At 32.7% G+C, this 18837-nt stretch overlaps 2 protein-coding genes across 3 annotated transcripts; one reads left to right on the top strand and one right to left on the bottom strand.

Annotated features, from left to right (window-relative positions):
• Positions 1-544: 544 nt before the first annotated feature.
• LOC127250268 (protein transport protein SEC16B homolog) lies at positions 545-8737 on the top strand. 2 transcript variants are annotated; one of them, XM_051273456.1, is made up of 14 exons: positions 545-751; positions 934-2776; positions 2879-3196; positions 3876-4007; positions 4080-4202; positions 4294-4464; positions 4683-4808; positions 4911-5045; positions 6018-6145; positions 6230-6338; positions 6417-6728; positions 6850-7005; positions 7116-7408; positions 7946-8737. In XM_051273456.1, the coding sequence occupies exons 2-14, from the start codon at positions 1070-1072 to the stop codon at positions 8436-8438; spliced, it is 4203 nt and encodes a 1400-aa protein (XP_051129413.1). In that variant the 5' UTR covers positions 545-751; positions 934-1069; the 3' UTR covers positions 8439-8737. The 2 variants fall into 2 exon arrangements, with proteins under 2 accessions (XP_051129413.1, XP_051129414.1); XM_051273457.1 differs by having other exon boundaries at positions 545-760.
• A 1404-nt stretch (positions 8738-10141) lies between these two features.
• Positions 10142-13440, bottom strand: LOC127250650 (delta(3,5)-Delta(2,4)-dienoyl-CoA isomerase, peroxisomal). The gene is made up of 2 exons (XM_051274030.1): positions 12721-13440; positions 10142-10716 (listed from the first exon to the last, which is right to left on the bottom strand). The coding sequence occupies exons 1-2, from the start codon at positions 13358-13360 to the stop codon at positions 10526-10528; spliced, it is 831 nt and encodes a 276-aa protein (XP_051129987.1). The 5' UTR covers positions 13361-13440; the 3' UTR covers positions 10142-10525.
• Between the last annotated feature and the right edge of the window lie 5397 nt (positions 13441-18837).

Raw genomic sequence — 18837 nt, 5'->3', positions numbered from 1 at the left:
AGACAATAGTTGTTGAACGTCCCAAATAAAAAAATAGAATATTAATCTGTGGACGGAGGAAGTATCACTTTACTAAAACATCATGGACAATACTTATTAATCATATACATAACATATATTGACTCCGTTATTTTCAGATGAATTAATTTTTTATATTTTGGTATACAGAAATATGTTAAAAATATAAAATATATTATTTTTTATAATAAATATTTAAAAGTTTTTTACTTTTAATTTTTGTAAAAAAAGTATTTTGTATTATTTATAATTATTTTTGAAAATTCGCATGATATTACATTGGACACTACAATAATCTAAATAAAATAAAATTTAAAACACCAATAAATTCACGCAATATATCAAACACACGATGTGATATTTAGCTGAATAAAATAATATTATATATATATATATATATGTACAATATATTGGATTAGCCTTGTGAAAAGTCAAACCAAAGTCCGGTAAAGTGAAAAGGCTTATTAAATATAATATTAATATTAATATTAATATATATTTATATATATAATTAGGTTGAAATATTTACTCTACGGTCAGAGGCGAGTATTCGGTGGTTTGCAATCCGTCTGGGACCTCAGTTGCGAGATCCAGGGCCTGTCTTCTCTTCTCTTCTCTTCTACTCACTACTGCACATATTCTCTCTCTCTCTCTCTCTCTCTCTCTCTCTCTCTCTCCATGCAGCTGTATTGAATGATTCGATGATTCCCCAAGTTTCATCTTGATTTGATCTGTAAGTTGGGTAATTTCTTCCCTTTTGCTAATTCTGGATTGTTTTTTTTTTTATTGGATCCTTTGCTTGTCTGTTAAGTGAATTGCAATTCCGGCGTTTGGGAGGGTTATATTTGGTTGCTTTCCTCCTTTTGTTAATTAGGTTGAATTTCGATAATTCTTATGGATTTTGGATCTTTGTAGGGCTTTTTGGGATTGATTGGGTGAGTTTGTTGTTGGATCTGAGTGTGGATTGGTCGGGAAATATTAGGGTTTTGGAATTTGGTTGCTGTGCAGTTCGTTTGGGAGTATTTCGGGTTTAAGGCGACTGCTTGAGTAGATGGCTTCGAATCCTCCTTCGTTCCTGGTGGAGGATAATACGGATGAGGATTTTTTCGATAAATTAGTGAATGACGATGACGACGTTGACTTCAAGCTGACTAGAGAAGCGTCTAAGGCGCCATTGCTGTCGGATGGGAATGAATCTGATGATGCTAAGGCGTTTGCCAATCTGGGTATCAACGAACTTGTGGATAATGATGATGGCATTAGTAGAACCGACAATGATTTTGGCGCACAAACTAAGAATGTTGAGCAGATAAGTGGTTTTGGAGTTTTTGAGAAAAATGGAAACTCGTTGGATTTGACTGAAATCGATAAATTGGCAATTCAATCGAAAAATGAGGTTGCGATTGCCCAAGTGTTAGCTGATTCATCATCTGCGAGCGGCGACGGTTTAACTGATACGAATGTGGTTGGAAAGGCTAGTTTTGAGCCATCTGATAGTACGGCAGTCGAGAGTCAGAGCAGTAGCGTGGATAGTTCTGATACAGCTTTGTTGAGTAAGAGCGGCGGTGATTCGGAGTCGCCAGGAGTTAAAGAAGTGGGATGGAATTCATTTCATGCTGATTCATTTGACAATGGCGATAATGGTTTTGGATCGTACTCCGATTTTTTCAGTGAAATAGGAGATGGTGGCAATGGAGGTAGCGCAGTTGGAAATGCAGCCGGGGATAGTTTGAAGAGCAGGCAGAAAGTTTCTGATTGGGGGGAAAATGGGACTCCCGATATTAAATACCCTAATTATGATCCTAATGATGCTCAGTACTGGAATCAGTATCCAGGCTGGAAGTATGATCCAATTTCCGAGCAGTGGTATCCGGTTGATGGAAATGAAGCCGTTGAAAATGTGCTAACGAGTGTTCATGAGACAGAAAAGGTCTCTTATATGATGAAAACTGATGAATCTACTCCTGGAATTGAGGCTGAGACGACAAATTGGAATCAGATATCTCAACCGGATGATCCTACGGCTGTGATTCCATCAGACTGGGATCAGTCTTCACAAGTGAACAGTGTTTACCCACCTCATATTTTGTTTGATCCTCAGTACCCGGGCTGGTATTATGATTCAATTGCGCAGGAATGGAAGCCTTTGGAATCGTACACCGAATCTGTCTCTTCTACAGCTCAAGTTCAGGAACAGATGGAGTACAATCAGCAGACCTACATTGCATATAATCAAGGTAATTTCTACGACACTCAAGGCGTCAGCAACCAAGTCCAAGATCAAGGATGGACTCAACCTGTCAACTACTATGGTTCTGAGAATTCAACCATGTGGCAACCTAACAATTCTTCTGGTGCTGCTACTTTTCAGAACAGTGGGAGTCAGTTTATGGAACATACCTATGAGCAAAATGTTTCAACAGGTGCGGAAAATGGACAAAATACTGTTCATCATGAGGTTATGGGCGGATATAATAGAAATTTTGGTCAAAATTTGAATACCTTCCCAATGCTTCCTGGAACCAATCAACATGACCCAATTCATGTAGCACGGGACTACTCCATCAATCAGAATTCAGTTGACTTTTCTACGAAACCATCACAAATATCTCAGTCTCATATTTCCTATGCTGCTGTTGCTTCTGGGAGGTCATCTGCAGGTCGCCCTGCGCATGCATTGGTTACGTTTGGTTTTGGTGGAAAGCTAATTGTGCTGAAAGACAGTAGCTCTCCTGAAAATATTTACTCTGGAAGTCAGGTTTGTATTTGGATCCCCTCGTTGTAAGTTAGTATATAAATTTATGCTATATGCTAAAAAGTTGTTCCTTTTTTTCTTAAAATTCCTTTTCTTGTATTGAAGAATCACACAGGAAGCTCAATATCAGTACTAAACTTATCAGAAGTAATCAATCAAAAGCACGATGCCTTCGACCAGAGATTGGGTGCTTGCAGTTATTTCCAAGCTGTCTCTCAGCGATGTGTTCCAGGTCCTCTAAGCGGTGGAAGTGTTGGAAGTAGAGATTTGAACAAGTGGATTGATGAAAGAATAGCCGAGTCCAATTCTGATATGGATTACAGGCAATCTGAAGTTTCGAAGCTGCTTCTCTCACTACTTAAACTTTCCTGCCAGTATTATGGGAAATTGCGATCTCCTTATGGGGCGGATGCTGTTTTGAAGGTAGATAGTTTTGTTTGGAAGAAATTACTTTTGGGTGAGATTACTAGCTTAGATCTATCATATTGCAAGATTAGATCGACTCCTGCTTTCTAACAGCAGGTGTTGTCCTCACAAATTATAATCTAACAACTTGACATTTCTTATCATTACTCCTTGAGTTCTATGCTTATTGCTGTCACTTTCTGTATGCGAGTTTGTTTTTTCTGTTTATGATTTTCCTTTGCTTCACAGTCAAAAAAACACAATATCACCGACTGATTTGGTGAGGTACTATCGGTTTTCTAGTGAGATTTTTTGCACAAAAATGTCTAGTTTGACAAAAACCTAATATTCATTTCTACATGAATATCTTCTGATCTAGTTTTCACTTGTCATCATTGGCCTCTTGGATACTGTCATTTCACTGATTTGTACTAAACATCGAGCTCTCATGACCAAGCTTGTGGTTTCAAATACATGTGCCTAGTGACATCTGAATGATCGGGGTCATTCAGTCTGACTTTGGCTAGTAGATACATAATTGTTCATGAGCTACTCTTGCTGGTGCCTTGCACTATTTAATGGGCTATAGTTGCATCTCATTTACAATTGATTTTATGCTATTGCGAATGCTTTGCGTCATCGATGTTTGTGAGAGTAGTGATCTGGCTTAGTCATGTATTTTTTATTGATTCAATAGGAAAATGATGCTCCAGAATCAGCTGTTGCTAAGCTTTTTGCATCTGCAAGAATTAGTGGTTCACAGTATGGTCAACATGATGCCGTTGCAAAGTGCTTGCAGCAAATGATGCCATCTGGAGGTCAGATGCAGGTAGATATTGTCTTTCCACTTAGATCATAAATTTTATTTAAACCTGTAACGAAGCACCACTTCATGTTTTAGGCCACTGCTGCTGAGGTCCAATCCCTTTTGGTTTCTGGAAGAAAGAAAGAGGCATTACAACGTGCACAAGAGGGTCAATTGTGGGGTCCTGCCCTTGTTCTTGCAGCACAATTCGGTGACCAGGTTTGTTGCTATAAGATACCCCATCAGTTTGCACATGTTTTGCTCCGGCACCCGTAACTGTTTGTTTAAGTTGGACAATTTTCTGCTTCAGTTCTATGTGGAAACTGTCAAGCAAATGGCACATCGGTTGTTTGTAGCGGGTGCGCCTTTGAGGACATTGTGCTTGCTCATAGCTGGTCAACCGGCGGATGTCTTCTCAGTTGATAGCACAACTACCAATAGCATGGCTGGTGCTTTGAATATGGCTCCACAGCCGCTTGAGGTATGAAGGGAATACTGTATGATTTTAAATACATCCGTTGATGTTATGCGCTGTTATTAGTTCTCTTTTGCTCATCTCCTTACAAATATAAAGATCGTATTCTTGTAAATTGTATGAGTGCCTTCTGTTTGCATGTTCTTCGACTGTTATACAAAAATTTGCCTGACTCCTGAAGCTTAAAGTAGCTTGTTTTGCGATGTTTCTTTTGCCAAACGCAGTTTGGTGCCAATGGGATGCTGGATGATTGGGCGGAGAATTTGGCTGTGATAACTGCAAACAGAACTAAGGATGATGAACTTGTCCTCATGCATCTCGGGGATTGTTTATGGAGGGAAAGAGGCGATGTAAGTGCTGACTAAGTGTCTGAAGTTCTTCCTCTTTATTCTCCGATCCCATCTCTATTTGCTAACAATTTCATTCTTTATCTATGATTATTTGAATTTCAGATCATTGCTGCACATATATGCTATTTGATTGCTGAAGCAAGCTTTGAGTCATATTCAGACACTGCAAGAATGTGTCTTCTCGGAGTTGACCATTTTAAGTTTCCACGTACATATGCGAGTCCAGAGGCTATTCAGGTTTAGCTGATTTATTGTGAACTAGCACTTTAAAAGTTTTTGTTATAGCAACTCAAAAAGTGAATTTACAGCATTACGTGAAATGTTGTCACCGTAGTTTATAAATGCCTAACCACACTAACAATGACCGTGAAACTGTCATTTCCCGAACAATTTTCTCAAAGTTGAGTATCGGGAGATTTAAAGAAATTGCTATAGGATTTAAACACAATATTTTTTAGTTCTTTCTCTTTTCAGGAAGAAACTCAACTCAAAGTCGTACACTTGTAACCTCGCCTCTACAACTCTCCACCATGAATAGATTCGGGAGTAATTTAATGGGATGTTCCATGTAAAACACTTGATAAATACTTAAATACCTAGTATAGAAATATGTTCTAATTTCTTTACAGCTAATTACCGATATTTTTTATTCTACATTTGTTGCATAACGTACTCGGGCATGATTTTTAGCATTAGTAGATACAGAAACGTCAAGTTCTAAATATGTTGATTGCCTTTTAGGTAACTTGTATTCCACTGTGTGGCAGCATGTTTTGGCAGAAACTCCATAAAAATAAAGGGGGAAAACAACTCGAGATTATTATATATATATATCTACACACACATATGAATGACAGGTGTTTGTAGATTAAGAAAAGACTAAAGGATAAGATTAGCTGAAGATGGGAAACTAGTATCATTCAAAAAAAAATTTTTATTACTTTGCGTTTCTTTAAGCTTCGGCTTCATTTTTTCTTTATGGCTCCTGATTTTAATCATCCAGGGGAAGTTTTGTGAATTTTTAATGCCTATTCAAGAATGTAGAAACTTAGATAAACTATATTTATTGAGTGGTAGTGTTATCGCATGGGCATAGGCCCGGCGATTAATGATAATCCGTGTCACTTCCATTTAAAGTTTTTCGTTGACACAACTAATGTTCCATTTAGTTCTCGTGGAGATGCTTGATTTATATTTGTAAATTTACAGAGGACGGAAATATACGAGTATTCAAAAACCCTCGGAAATTCTCAGTTCGTCTTGCTTCCATTTCAACCGTATAAGCTTGTATATGCGCACATGTTGGCAGAAGTTGGGAAGATATCAGATGCAATGAAGTACTAACACAACCTCCTTTGATATCCTTTAAATTTGTTATCCTCGATTTCTGTTTTAATTCTCAGGTCGATTTTTTAATGCAGATACTGCCAAGTGGTTCTTAAATCCCTCAAAACTGCTCGAACTCCCGAAACAGAGGCTCTACGACAGTTAGCTTCATCACTCGAAGAAAGAATCAAATCCCATCAACAGGTATAGCGACACATCTCGATTTTGATAGCTTTCTTGTTTGTTTGTTTGTATATGCATAAAACAAAATGTATTACGCAGGGAGGATTCTCGACAAACTTAGCTCCCAAAAAGTTGGTTAGGGGATTACTCAATCTTTTCGACAGTACGGCCCACCGAGTTGTCGGGAGCATGCCTCCACCAGTGCCAACACCTGACATCAATGCACAGAGTTTTGAAAATCATCAATTACTCGGAAATAGGGTGTCGAGTAGTCAGTCCACGCTGGCTATGTCGACATTAGTGCCTTCCCAATCATTGGAGCCCATAAGCAACCCGTCAGTCGATCCCGACGGAAAATTAATGCGCACAAGGAGCGTATCAGAACCCGATTTCGGAAGAAGTCCAAGGCAGGTTTGTTCTAATCTACCTCTACTAGTCCACGCGAACGTCTTTTCTTATTTTCTCCTATTTAGTCATTTATTTCACTTAAATGTGATTTAACAAATTTAGTCGATCGTTATGGTTATATTAGGATAATGCTAGTTTGATAAAGGAACCAAATTCAGTTGGCACACAAGAAAAAGCATCATCCAGTGGCGGAACGTCTCGTTTTGGCCGTTTTGGTTTCGGATCTCAACTACTTCAAAAGACTGTTGGATTAGTGCTCAAACCCCGTCAGGGCCGCCAGGTATCATCTATTTAAATTTCTCGTTGACGGCATATGTTTAACGATATTTGTACTTAAAAAGTTAGAAAAACCCATTATCGGCTGGTTTCTTATGTTTGATTGTTTTCTAGGCAAAATTGGGCGAGTCGAATAAATTCTATTATGACGAAAAACTTAAAAGATGGGTAGAGGAAGGCGCGGAAACTCCAGCTCAGGAACCGGCCCTTCCTCCCCCACCCCCAACCACAGTTTTTCAGAATGGAAATTCCGAGTACAACTTGAAGACGGCATTGGAATCCCAGGCTTCTCTTAGCAATGGGATTCCCGAAAGCGGCAATATTTTGGATAATAATTCCGGAATGCCGCCACTTCCTCCGACATCCAATCAATATTCAGCCCGGGGAAGGTTGGGCGTCCGATCTAGGTATGTTAAAGCTTACATTTGTTATATTCAGAGGAAAAAATCTTCGATAGACAAATCATTCGTTGCTCGATTCCTCCAGAGTATTATTTCTGTCGATATTCATCTCCGTTTGGACAGATTTTTGGAGTTTTGAAAAAATAAATGATAATAGTAAAAAATTAGGGTGTGTTTGTTTGTGGGTTTGGGTTTTTAAGTTTTGGTTTTTGAATAGTAAGAAGTTGAATTTGAATAATTGTTTGATGTGATATAAATAGATGAATATTTTGAATTAAAGTAAATTTGTGTTATAATATAAAAAAGAAAAAGTGATTGTTTGATTTGATATTTTTAACGGAAAAAAGAATGTAATTGTTTAATTTGATATTTTTGGAGGAAAAAAAAAATGTAATTGTTTGATTTGATATTTTTTTAGAGAAAAAAAATCTGAATAGAAAAAATATACTGTAAAACTCACAAAACAACACAATCTTAGTATTTAATGTGATGTTTTTGCGAGAGATAATATTGACAATTTTTTACTGCATTTTGATTTGGCAGGTATGTCGACACCTTCAACAAAGGCGCTGTGAATGCGGCAAATACCTTCCCTGTCCCATCGGTGGCCATGAAACCGGCGGCAGGCGGAGGTAACCCGAAATTCTTCGTGCCCACTCCCGTCCCCGCCGCGGAACGTCAAATCGATGCGCCTGTGACCGCCGCCGGTAGCGACAATCTTTCATCCTTTCCTGGTACTCACTTGTTCGAAACAGCCCAAGACACTAGCGGCAGTCATTCAGCCTTTTCTCCAACTCAGTCGGCTGCGCCTCCTCCTCCTCCGGCCATGGCAATGCCGAGATTTGCGAGCATGAACAACATCCCGACGCAGGGGAGAAACGGCGGCGGCAGCGGCGGCATGTTTCCGGCACAGTCGCGGCGCGTGGCATCGTGGAGCGGGAGCTTCCACCACGACGCGCTCGGAAGTGGAAATGCGGCGTCGGGTATGTATCGATCATCGTCGTCTGGAGATGAACTTGATGAAGTTCAGCTGTGATCGGTTATGGAGTTGGAGCAACACAAACTGTGTTGGTAGAGAGAATCGTATGTCGTATCCCTCTCTTTGCGCTTTGTGTACATTGCTTTGCCTTTTTTTTTTTAAATACATATATATATATATAATTGGATTTTTATAAATTGTTGTATGGTTTTAGCAGCTTAGTTGGTTATTATAGATTGAGGATATGTTTTGGTGATCTTGAAATAATGGAGAAGGAATGGTAAATGTTAAAGAACAATGGATTTTGTAGAGGAGGCTATGCCCCACACTTAAATAATTTCCATACGTTCTCGATACGATACTTATTGATTTTTTTTTAGGTTAATTTAATTTTTTTATTTTGTAATTATTATGATCTTTCATAAAAATATACAATTGTTTTTATAAAATATTATATTTAAATAAAAATAAAATAAAATTGAATTGAATTCCAACAAAACAGGCATATCAAGTCAAGCTAATGGAGTCTTTGGCACAGTTTATAATATATATATATATATATATATTTTATATGGTATAATATTTTATAAAAAAAATAAATATTTCATATAATATATACTTTTTGAATATTATACTTCATCCTATATTTATATATAGGTTTCCTTTTTGCAGGTAAATGACTAAAGTGTCTCAGAATTAAAAATGTATTGTAGTGGTAAATTCATAATATAGTATAAGTTGAACGGTGATTTTAATAGTAGATATGTGTTATGGTTATTAAAGAAAATGAATATTTTGTTTTAAGACGAATCAAAATAGAAAATATAAATAGATAATTAAGGAACAAACTCATGATTAAAGCAAATTTGAAACTCGAGGTGCACGAGCTAAAATTTTGGATGAAATCAAAAATAAATATTGTTGTATAATAGTGCAGAGATAACCAATAGAAATACTAATTATTTCTACGGTTAGTGAGTAAAAAAATATAGGTAAAAGATATTTTTGCCCTTGTAAAATATATTAGTATAAAAAATAGTGACAATTGTGTAATAATAATGAAAAAGTAAGATAATTATACAGTGATATGGTTATTTATGGAAATAAAAAGACGGGCAAAAATAGTTGTATTGGAACGGAGGGGATATATTATACTCCCTCCGTCCCGAAACTAAATATTCATTTGCTTTTTGCACGTAATTTTAGAAATATTAGTATTATATTGAAATATAGTAGGAATAAAGTATGAATGACTAAAATAACCTTATTAGTACGTGTGATATAAAGGTAATAACATTTGTGTAATTTATTGTAAGTTGTAAGGATATTTGTAATGTTAGATATACGGTACAGTTACTAAAAAAGAAAATGAATACTTTGTTATAAACGGACTAAAATGGATACTTTGTTATGAGACGGAGAGAGTATTATATTATATGTATCGTGTGCAGAATGATTTTCATTTCATTTACAAGCATTCTCCCCGTTTATATACATATGCAAGTAAATATCTGACGTATAAAAGCATCCAAGTTTCATTTATGTCGACTATATGTGTACTATAAGTGCAGTTCACAACAAATATAAATTTATTGCTCATTTTTATTTAATTCATTTTTCTTTAATTTTGTATTTTGATTCCAAATATTAATTTAAATAATAATTTGAACATGATGCAATATATATAATTATAAAAATTGTATGATTGAAAAAAAAAAAAAAAAAAAAAAAAAAAAAAAAAAAAAAAAAAAAACCATAACTTCAAACAAACATAGCCCATTAACTTTTCATAAACTATCAAGTTATATTCCATACATATAACATACTCCCATGTAACTTTCCAAATAAATTTTCAAGCTCGAGCTCAACTAGTTTTACCACAAAACATACCGAAGGTTTCAATTAGCTCGATTCGCATAACTATTCTAACCTTGTATCCGGCACACGCCGCACTTTTGGCCGCAAGTGACAATCGCGCGCCCACCGGATTTGGCACCGCGAGATTATTTAGGAATCTAACAACATAGTTACACTAATCCGGCATAATACAACTCGCGCCAGATAGTCAGGGAATCTAAAGGAAACAGAAAATTTATTGGAAGCTTATTGGCGTAAGAAGAAACTTACCCGGAAATTTGTTTTCGTCAAAGCTTAGCAAATAAAGGCTTTCGCTTCTGCTGATGAGCGGACATTGCTTCGGTTAAGTCGTCCGATAAAAGAACTCCCGAGTTCCATGTCGCAACGTAGTCCAGACCTTGTTCGACTGTTAAGTTCCGGCTTTGTAACAACACTCTCTTTGTCCCTATGATCGCTAGTGGAGACCTCGAAGCAATGCCTGCCATTAGCAACCGAGCTTAATTCGACACATTTACAAACAATTTGTTCAAATAAATGGCACAGAACATTTAGGGTGTGTTTGTTTGTGGGTTTAATTTTTGGCGTTTGGATTTTTTGAATAGTTTAGATTTGAATTTGAATAGTTGTTTGATGTGACATAAATAGACGTTGATGTGATATTTTTAATCGTAAAATTGATTTTTAGTATAATATACAAAATGAAAAGTATTTGATATGATATTTTTTGAGGAAAAAAAAAAACTGAATAGTAAAAACCACAAAAGTTTTACTAAAAATTTTTACTATTCAGATTATTTTTTCCCTTCAAAAAATATCAAATCAAACTAATTTTTTTTATATTATACTAAAAATCTATTTTATATTCAAAACATCACATCAAACAACTATTCAACTTCAAATTTTTACTATTCAAAAATCCAAATAAAAAAAATCCAAATCCACAAGCGAACACTTATAATATTTTTACAATCTATGAAGACAAAAACTTTATGAAATCCCAATAGCTACCTTATTAGCAACGGAACATTTCTAAACTTGTGATCGGCAAATCATGTCGAAAACATAAGCTATGGAGGTTACATGGTAAAAAGTTCAATTAACACATCCAAAAAAGCTAATTCGACACAAAAATCTTAGGCTTTACCTTATTTACTGCGCAACAACCATCACAGTTTCTTATAAAATACACTATCTCATCTAACAAGATATTAGTCATATTACTGTTCAAACCAAAACCTAAAATCGAAGTACACAACCGAATCCTAAGTAACCAAAATATGTACATATATATATGTTTATATATACACACACACAACATTGTTCTTCATCTTTGTATGTCATCAAACACTTTCCATATCGAACTTTCAGTCAAAAACATTAACAAGACGCCTCTGTTCATAGGGATGAGACCGTAAACTATACTTGAAATTTCACAATGCACCGCATATCATAATAAAAATACTAATCTGGAAAATATCATATATTCAAATATTGAAAATACCATACCAATTTTTTGATATATCTTATCAAAAATAAGTATATTGAAAATACCAAAAATGATCCATATATCAAGAAATTACTGGTATGCTGAAAATATACCGGTATCACTGTATACATTAAGCATATGCTGACATCACAATATATTTCAATTTCAATATGATATTGTTACACTACGGAATACAGAAAAATTACGGTATTTTCAATTATTTTTCGTTAAGGTATGAACAGCATACTACATTTTCGGTAATTTTTTTTCCAGGCCTATCTGTTCTTAAGCATCAATAGAGGAATTTCGAATGAGGAGCCTATGAATGCTTAAAACTATGAGGGATAAATCGACTACATGACTCGCTAGAAAAGATCGAAAAACTCATGCATTCTAATTAATCCCTCCGGCCGCAAAATTTAATGTAACTTCCCTTCTTAATTTGTCTGCTAAATTTACTCCATTGCTAATTTGCAGAGTCAATAAATAACACTTAACTATTATCCTCCATTCAACAACTATTTACACAAAATGTCACTATCTGTGTTACATTCTCTCTCCTTATTTTCTTCCATTTCTAACTAAATTTTCAAAAATACCTCCAATTACTTTTTTACTTTTATCACTCTTTCAATAAAATATTCATTTTTCTGAATTTCGTGCATGGCGAAACCTAATGTTCTAAATTTACAGGAAAGAGGGAGTAGTAAATTTCACCAATGTAGTGTGCAAGTAATGCCTATAAGCCTAATCTGATTATCTAAACTGAATTGACAGCCATTGGAGATCTGTAATTGGAAATGAAGCCAAGCTATTGAGGTAAGAACTCTATGGAGGAAGAAGGCTCAATTTTCACTTTACAGGAACAAATTTAACAAGACTCTTCCATATGTGACATTAATTTTAGCTTTCATCAACAATTGTTAGCACGAATTGGATCGAAACAGTAATCAGAAATTGCTAAATTGATATGAGAAGATTGAGAATGAATTTTACCCTCGGCGATTTCCGCAACCGCTTTTTCTAGGGTTTCCTTGCTGCTGTAAACCATGGAGACCAATCCCATGGCCTTCGCCTCCGCGCCGGAAAACGTTCGAGCAGTTAGAGCTAATTCCATGGCGTTTCCGAACCCTACGATGCTCGGAAGCCTCTGGAGAGTTCCGAGATCCGCCGTGATTGCCAGATCGACCTCCTTTACCGAGAAGGAGGCGTCCGCCGTGCAATACCTCACATCGCAGGCGGTGATGAGGTCGATGCCGCCGCCGATGCAGACGCCGTGGACGGCGGCGAGGACCGGCTTCCTGCACTCCTCGATCGCCGTCACGGCGCTCTGGAGGAACTTTATGTCGCGGCGGAGCTTCTCGCCGGTGCGTCCGGCGTCGGAGATGGAGGTTGGTTGGGAGATAGATCCGAGCGTTTGGAGATCTATGCCGGAGCAGAAGTGGCTGCCGGCGCCGGAGAGGATGATGACGGCGACATCGGGGTTGTTGTCTAGGGCGGATAGGGCGGCGGGGAATTCGGTGAAGAATTCGCGGGAGAGAGCGTTGATACGCGATGGGCGGTTGAGGTACAGGTAGAAGACTCGTGAATTTGGGGATTTCTGCTCGATTTTCAGTGACGTGTACTTTTCCGCCATTGCTGGCCGGCTCGCTCACCTCACAGTTAGAAAGAGAGATATGACAGAGGGTTATGATTGTATTTTCTATGTTAAAAGGTACGATGAATCTATTTTGTGTATTCACATATGAAAAAATAGATCATTTTTTATTCTTTAAATTTATTTTTCTGTTTGTACGCAGAGAAATTATAAAAAATAAAGTTGAGAGAATGAAGTATTATTTATATGCTTATTTATTTTATTTTTTATATTTAATTTTTATGATTTAATTGGTGTTTATCTGTTATTTTTCATTATTTAATTTTTATATTTAATTTTTATGATTTAATTTGTGTTTATCTGTTATTTTTTATTATTTAATTTTTATATTATTCAAATTCATAAAATTATTTTATCTAAATTATTATTAAAATAAATTATCAAATTAAAAATATAACTAAAAAATAAAAAAATATTTTTCTTATCTAATTTATCATTTTTTAGTGATTTATTTATTTTTTTTAACTAGCAATATAGTATATTCTTTCTTTTGTGGATTGTATTTTTTTACATTCATCCACAGAATTCTTTATTTCACCAAACAAAAGAATTCATTATCATTCTCAATTGAATTTCTTTTCATATTTAATATAAAAAATATATATTTATCCACCTTGTATTTTATTTATTTTCTTTTGACATGAAAATTCAAAGAATAGTGACTGTAAATTCTCACGTCATAATATATATGTACATATATAAATAATAATATTTTATATTAAATGACTGATTTAGTGTAATACGTTTTTAAAATATTACCGTCCTGCAATTTATATGATGAGGAAGTATGATGCTAATTTTTTAAGCTACAACTAAATTATGTGCAATTTTGATGTTAAAAGTTTTTATGAGTGGATAAAAAAAATAATAGTATATTGTATTAATATATATGTAATATATTTTTTCATACTTAATATCTCACATCAATTTTGTTGGGTGAACACGCTGATTAGTATTTTATAATTTTCATCCCAACTGAAAATATTTTTTTTTTTTTTAATATTTCATTCAAAAGTATTTCGAGAAAATTACAAAAGAATATTCTTCAATTATATCAATTATCACTTTTGTTATTTACTTATTTCACTGGTAAAATATATTATACACGTTTGCAAAAGTACTCATTTATATCTTCTGAACGCGCATGACCGCACGTGTGAACATAACGCACGAAATAACGACTTTCGCAAGCGTGTAAAATATATTTTGCCACTGAAATAAATAAAGGACAAAAGTGATAATTAGGTATACATGGATGATAATTTTTTTTCGATTTTCTCAAAATTTTTATTTTATACTCCATTCGTCCGACTATAAAGGTCTCATTTACCTTATTGTGTCATTGTACTTAACATTAAAAATATCATTATATTTGTATAATTTTTTACGCAAATGTTATTATAATAATATTATAAGACCTAATAAAAGTATTTTTGTCATTTTCTCTTAATTTGTACTACGTTTTCATATAATAATTAATATTCAAATATCAACATACGAAAAGTAAATGAAACTCTTAAAGCCGGACGAAGGTAGTATTATATTAAAATAATCATAAGTCAAATCAAAATACCCTTAATTCTGAACTAAATTACAAAAATATCATTACACATATATATAAAATACAAAGAACAAAAATATAAAAATTATCTTATATATTTTTACTAATAAATAAAATATTAATACTCCCTCCGTCCCGTTGCAAGTGTGGCATTTGCTTTTTGCACGTAAATTTTTTAATATTAGTATTATATTAGATTATAGTAAAAAAGACAAAAATATCCCTATTAGTATGGTGTAATATAAAAGTAATGACATTTGTGTGATATATTGTAAGTTGAAAGGGTATTTATTATGTTAAGTAGGTAGTACAATTACTAAATTAAGAAATGGTAACCTTATTTTGGGACGAACAAAAATAGAAAATGGTAACCATTCAATGGGATGGAGGGAGTATTATTTTTTAATTTATTATAAAATCCAAAAATGACATTCGTCTACGATGAAAAGAATAATGCTCCCTCCATTTATTAATATATATGGGTGTCTTCATCCAAATATTTTTTTTGACATAATTTTCTTATAAAATATTATTTTCTTCATCCACTTAATAAGTTTATATTTACCTTTTGAATCATTATATAGAATATTAAATGTATTTTTATATTTCATATTTATATAATTTTTCATATAAACTTGATTTATACTACGTTTTGATATAATATTAATATTCAAAAATCAAGATGCAAAAAATAAATGTAAACTTTCAAAGTTGACATAGAGGGCATTATTTATATTACTGATTTTTTATACCTTATACTTCTTCAGTCCGAGTTAATTTGTCCACTTTAGCTGGGGGCACGAAATTTTAAATATTGTGTAATTAGTAAATAATTAAAAAATGTATTAGTAAAAATAATTATGATTTAATAAAATAATTATAGATTAAGATTAAGATGACTAAAAATTTTAATTAAAATATTAAATATTATGAATTATGAACTTTAAAATATGATGAAAGTGTAGAATTATATTTCAAAAAAAATAACAAATTATGTGGGACGAATAAAAATAAAAAGAATAAACAAATCAAATAAAACCAAGGAACTATTAAAAAAAAAAAAAAACATTTCAAATTAAAATACTAAACAAACACGACTATTATTTTGTTAATAAAATTATCACAATATAGATCATAAATACTCTCATATTTATATTATTAGGATGAGTTTTACTTTCTAACATATGATTATAAAATATGTATTATTATAATGGATTATATAATCATGCAATAAAATATCTAATATTTATTTTAATTGATTGTTGTATAAAACTTACTTTTGACGAAAATACATTTAATTATAGGATAAAATTAATAGTAAATTAGATATTAATAATACCTTAGTATTATTTAATATCATTTATAAAAGAATGATTAACAACCCTCGATTATAGTATTATTATACTAAATTTTACTTTATCTCAGACTTATAATATTCTTTTCGTCCGTCCCTAAGAGTTTGCGTCATTGTACTTAACAGTAAAAATATCTTTATATTTGTATAATTTTTTTTTTTTACAAATGTCATTCTATTAGTATAATAAGACACCAATGAAAGTATTTTTACAATTTTTTCTTACATTTATACTACATTTTGATACAATAATTATCATTTAAATATCAACACCTAAAAAGTAAATAGGACTCTAGTCGCACGAATGTTAGTAATACATAATAAATATATTAAGCTTTGGATTGGAATAAATAATGATCATCTAAAATAAATACACTCTTTTTAAGAAATTACAACACAAGAAAAAAAAAAATTAAATACAAAAAATACCACAAAAAATAAATACTTCTTCTATCACTTAACATGTATCCATTTAGCTTTACTTAACATTAAAAATATTTTTATATTTATATAATATTTGTATAAATGTTATTATATTTGTATTATAGAATACTAATAAATGTATTTTTATTTTTATTTCTTAATTTGTACTATATATGAATATATAATACTATTAATATTTAAAATTCATCGTTCAAAAAGTAAATTGATATATAGTTACGGGAGGAGGAAATATATATTTCTGGATGGAGGATTTATTATTTATATATTTTAAACTATCTCCTTGAATAAATTATTTATTTTTATTTAAAATAATATTTTATTAATTTGTCTCATATTTTTTAATACTCTTTATTCATAATAACTTTATATCTATATTAATAATCAAATTAGGCTGCAAAATTAAAATTAAATAGGGTCCAAAAAATTGCAATTTTATATTATCAACTGTTTCATATCATAAACTAGATATGATTTTCCAAAAAGAAGTTAAATTCTACCTAAATATCCAAACTTACGAAAATTTCATTAAAACTTTTCTCTTTGATTATTTTTCGATATAACCCCCTAAATATAAATTTATATTACCTATAACTATGAAATGATTTTTTAATCCTTCTATTATTTAAAAAATTACAAAAATATCAAATTTATTTCAAAAGTCACAAAATGTGCTTTGTGTTCTTGTCATCAACCCTAGTTAATTTTGTATTCAGGGTCGTTCTTGACTTTCGAAGGGCCCGAGGCGAAATAAAAATTAGAGGCCCTTAAATATATATATATAATATTTTTTACCAATAATAAAATATAAATTAAAAAAATATTTTTTCTAGCATAAATTTAAAAAATTGCGTAAGGCTCCCTTACATTTTAACAAACGCTATATAAAACCCTTGCTATTAATATCAATAATAGTATAAATATTAACAATATTTTAAAAAAAATTAGGAGCCCATAAATATGTATAAATAATAAATTTTTATTTATAATAAAATATAAATAATTAAATAAAATAAATTTCCTAATTTTTTTATGTGCAAAATATGAATAATACTATTAATATTAATAATACTTAACCACCAAGTCATATTCTTATACTAATACATTAATGTCAAATAATTTTATATATAAATAATTTATACATAACATAAATAAATAATGGGCCCCAATCTAGATTGGGCCTGGGCGGTCGCCCCTTTCGCCCAGGCCCAGGGACGGCCCTGTTTGTATTGTATTTCACCTTTGATCGATTCTATCCGCCTCCGTCGCCACGCCGTCTGTTTCCGTCCGCCACCCGCCGCCGCCGACACCCACACTAGATATAATATATTTGGAATTTTAACGAACTGCCTCGTTGTTCGATAATATTATCATATCAACCATCGTCAACTTCAAATCTAAATGCATGCGTATCATATTTGCAACATTTTCGTCGCAATCCAAAGTGACAAATAGCTTTTGCAGTGGAGCCATATATTGAAGTTTCGTTAAATTATTATTAATGTATCTTCATTTTCGCTCTAGTTTCAAAAAAATATCCACCAATATAGCATCCGACTCTCTTGATATTACGTATAGCTCTCCGTCATTCTTACAAGCAAGAAAAATACTAGATATACTTTATTCACTTGACATTTCTACTGTAAAAAAATCAACAACCTATTAAAATACACTACCCAAGAAATTATTTAAAAACAAAAAAATAAATAGTATAAAAACTTAGCAATGATTTAGGATTTCAAATGTTGAGAGTAATAACCTATTGATGATGATGCCAGAAAAATCAAAAACTTAGTCTGACGAAACTAACCTCAGCAGCGCGGGATCGTTCAGCGGAAAAAACAATTCAAACAGTGAGATTTTTTTTTTTTTATATTTGTTTAAATTTTGTATATTAAGGGCATATCAGTCTTTTTCAACTAGTAGGGATATTTAAATCTTTTTAATAAAAGTTAAAGTTGAAAGAAATATGTAATTTGAAAGGGAAGTTCATAGGAAAAAATTAATAATGAAACGTTACGTGAAAATTAATAAAGAAATTTAAGTAGAATAATTTGAAATATCATACTACCTCCGATGGACGGCTCTAAGGATCTTATT

The sequence above is a fragment of the Andrographis paniculata genome, unplaced genomic scaffold, assembly GCF_009805555.1.
Source record: "Andrographis paniculata isolate CXL003 unplaced genomic scaffold, ASM980555v1 Contig37END, whole genome shotgun sequence".
Lineage (NCBI taxonomy): Eukaryota > Viridiplantae > Streptophyta > Magnoliopsida > Lamiales > Acanthaceae > Andrographis > Andrographis paniculata.
The sequence above is the reverse complement of the archived record's forward strand: the minus strand, read 5'-3'. Positions and strand labels throughout refer to the sequence as shown.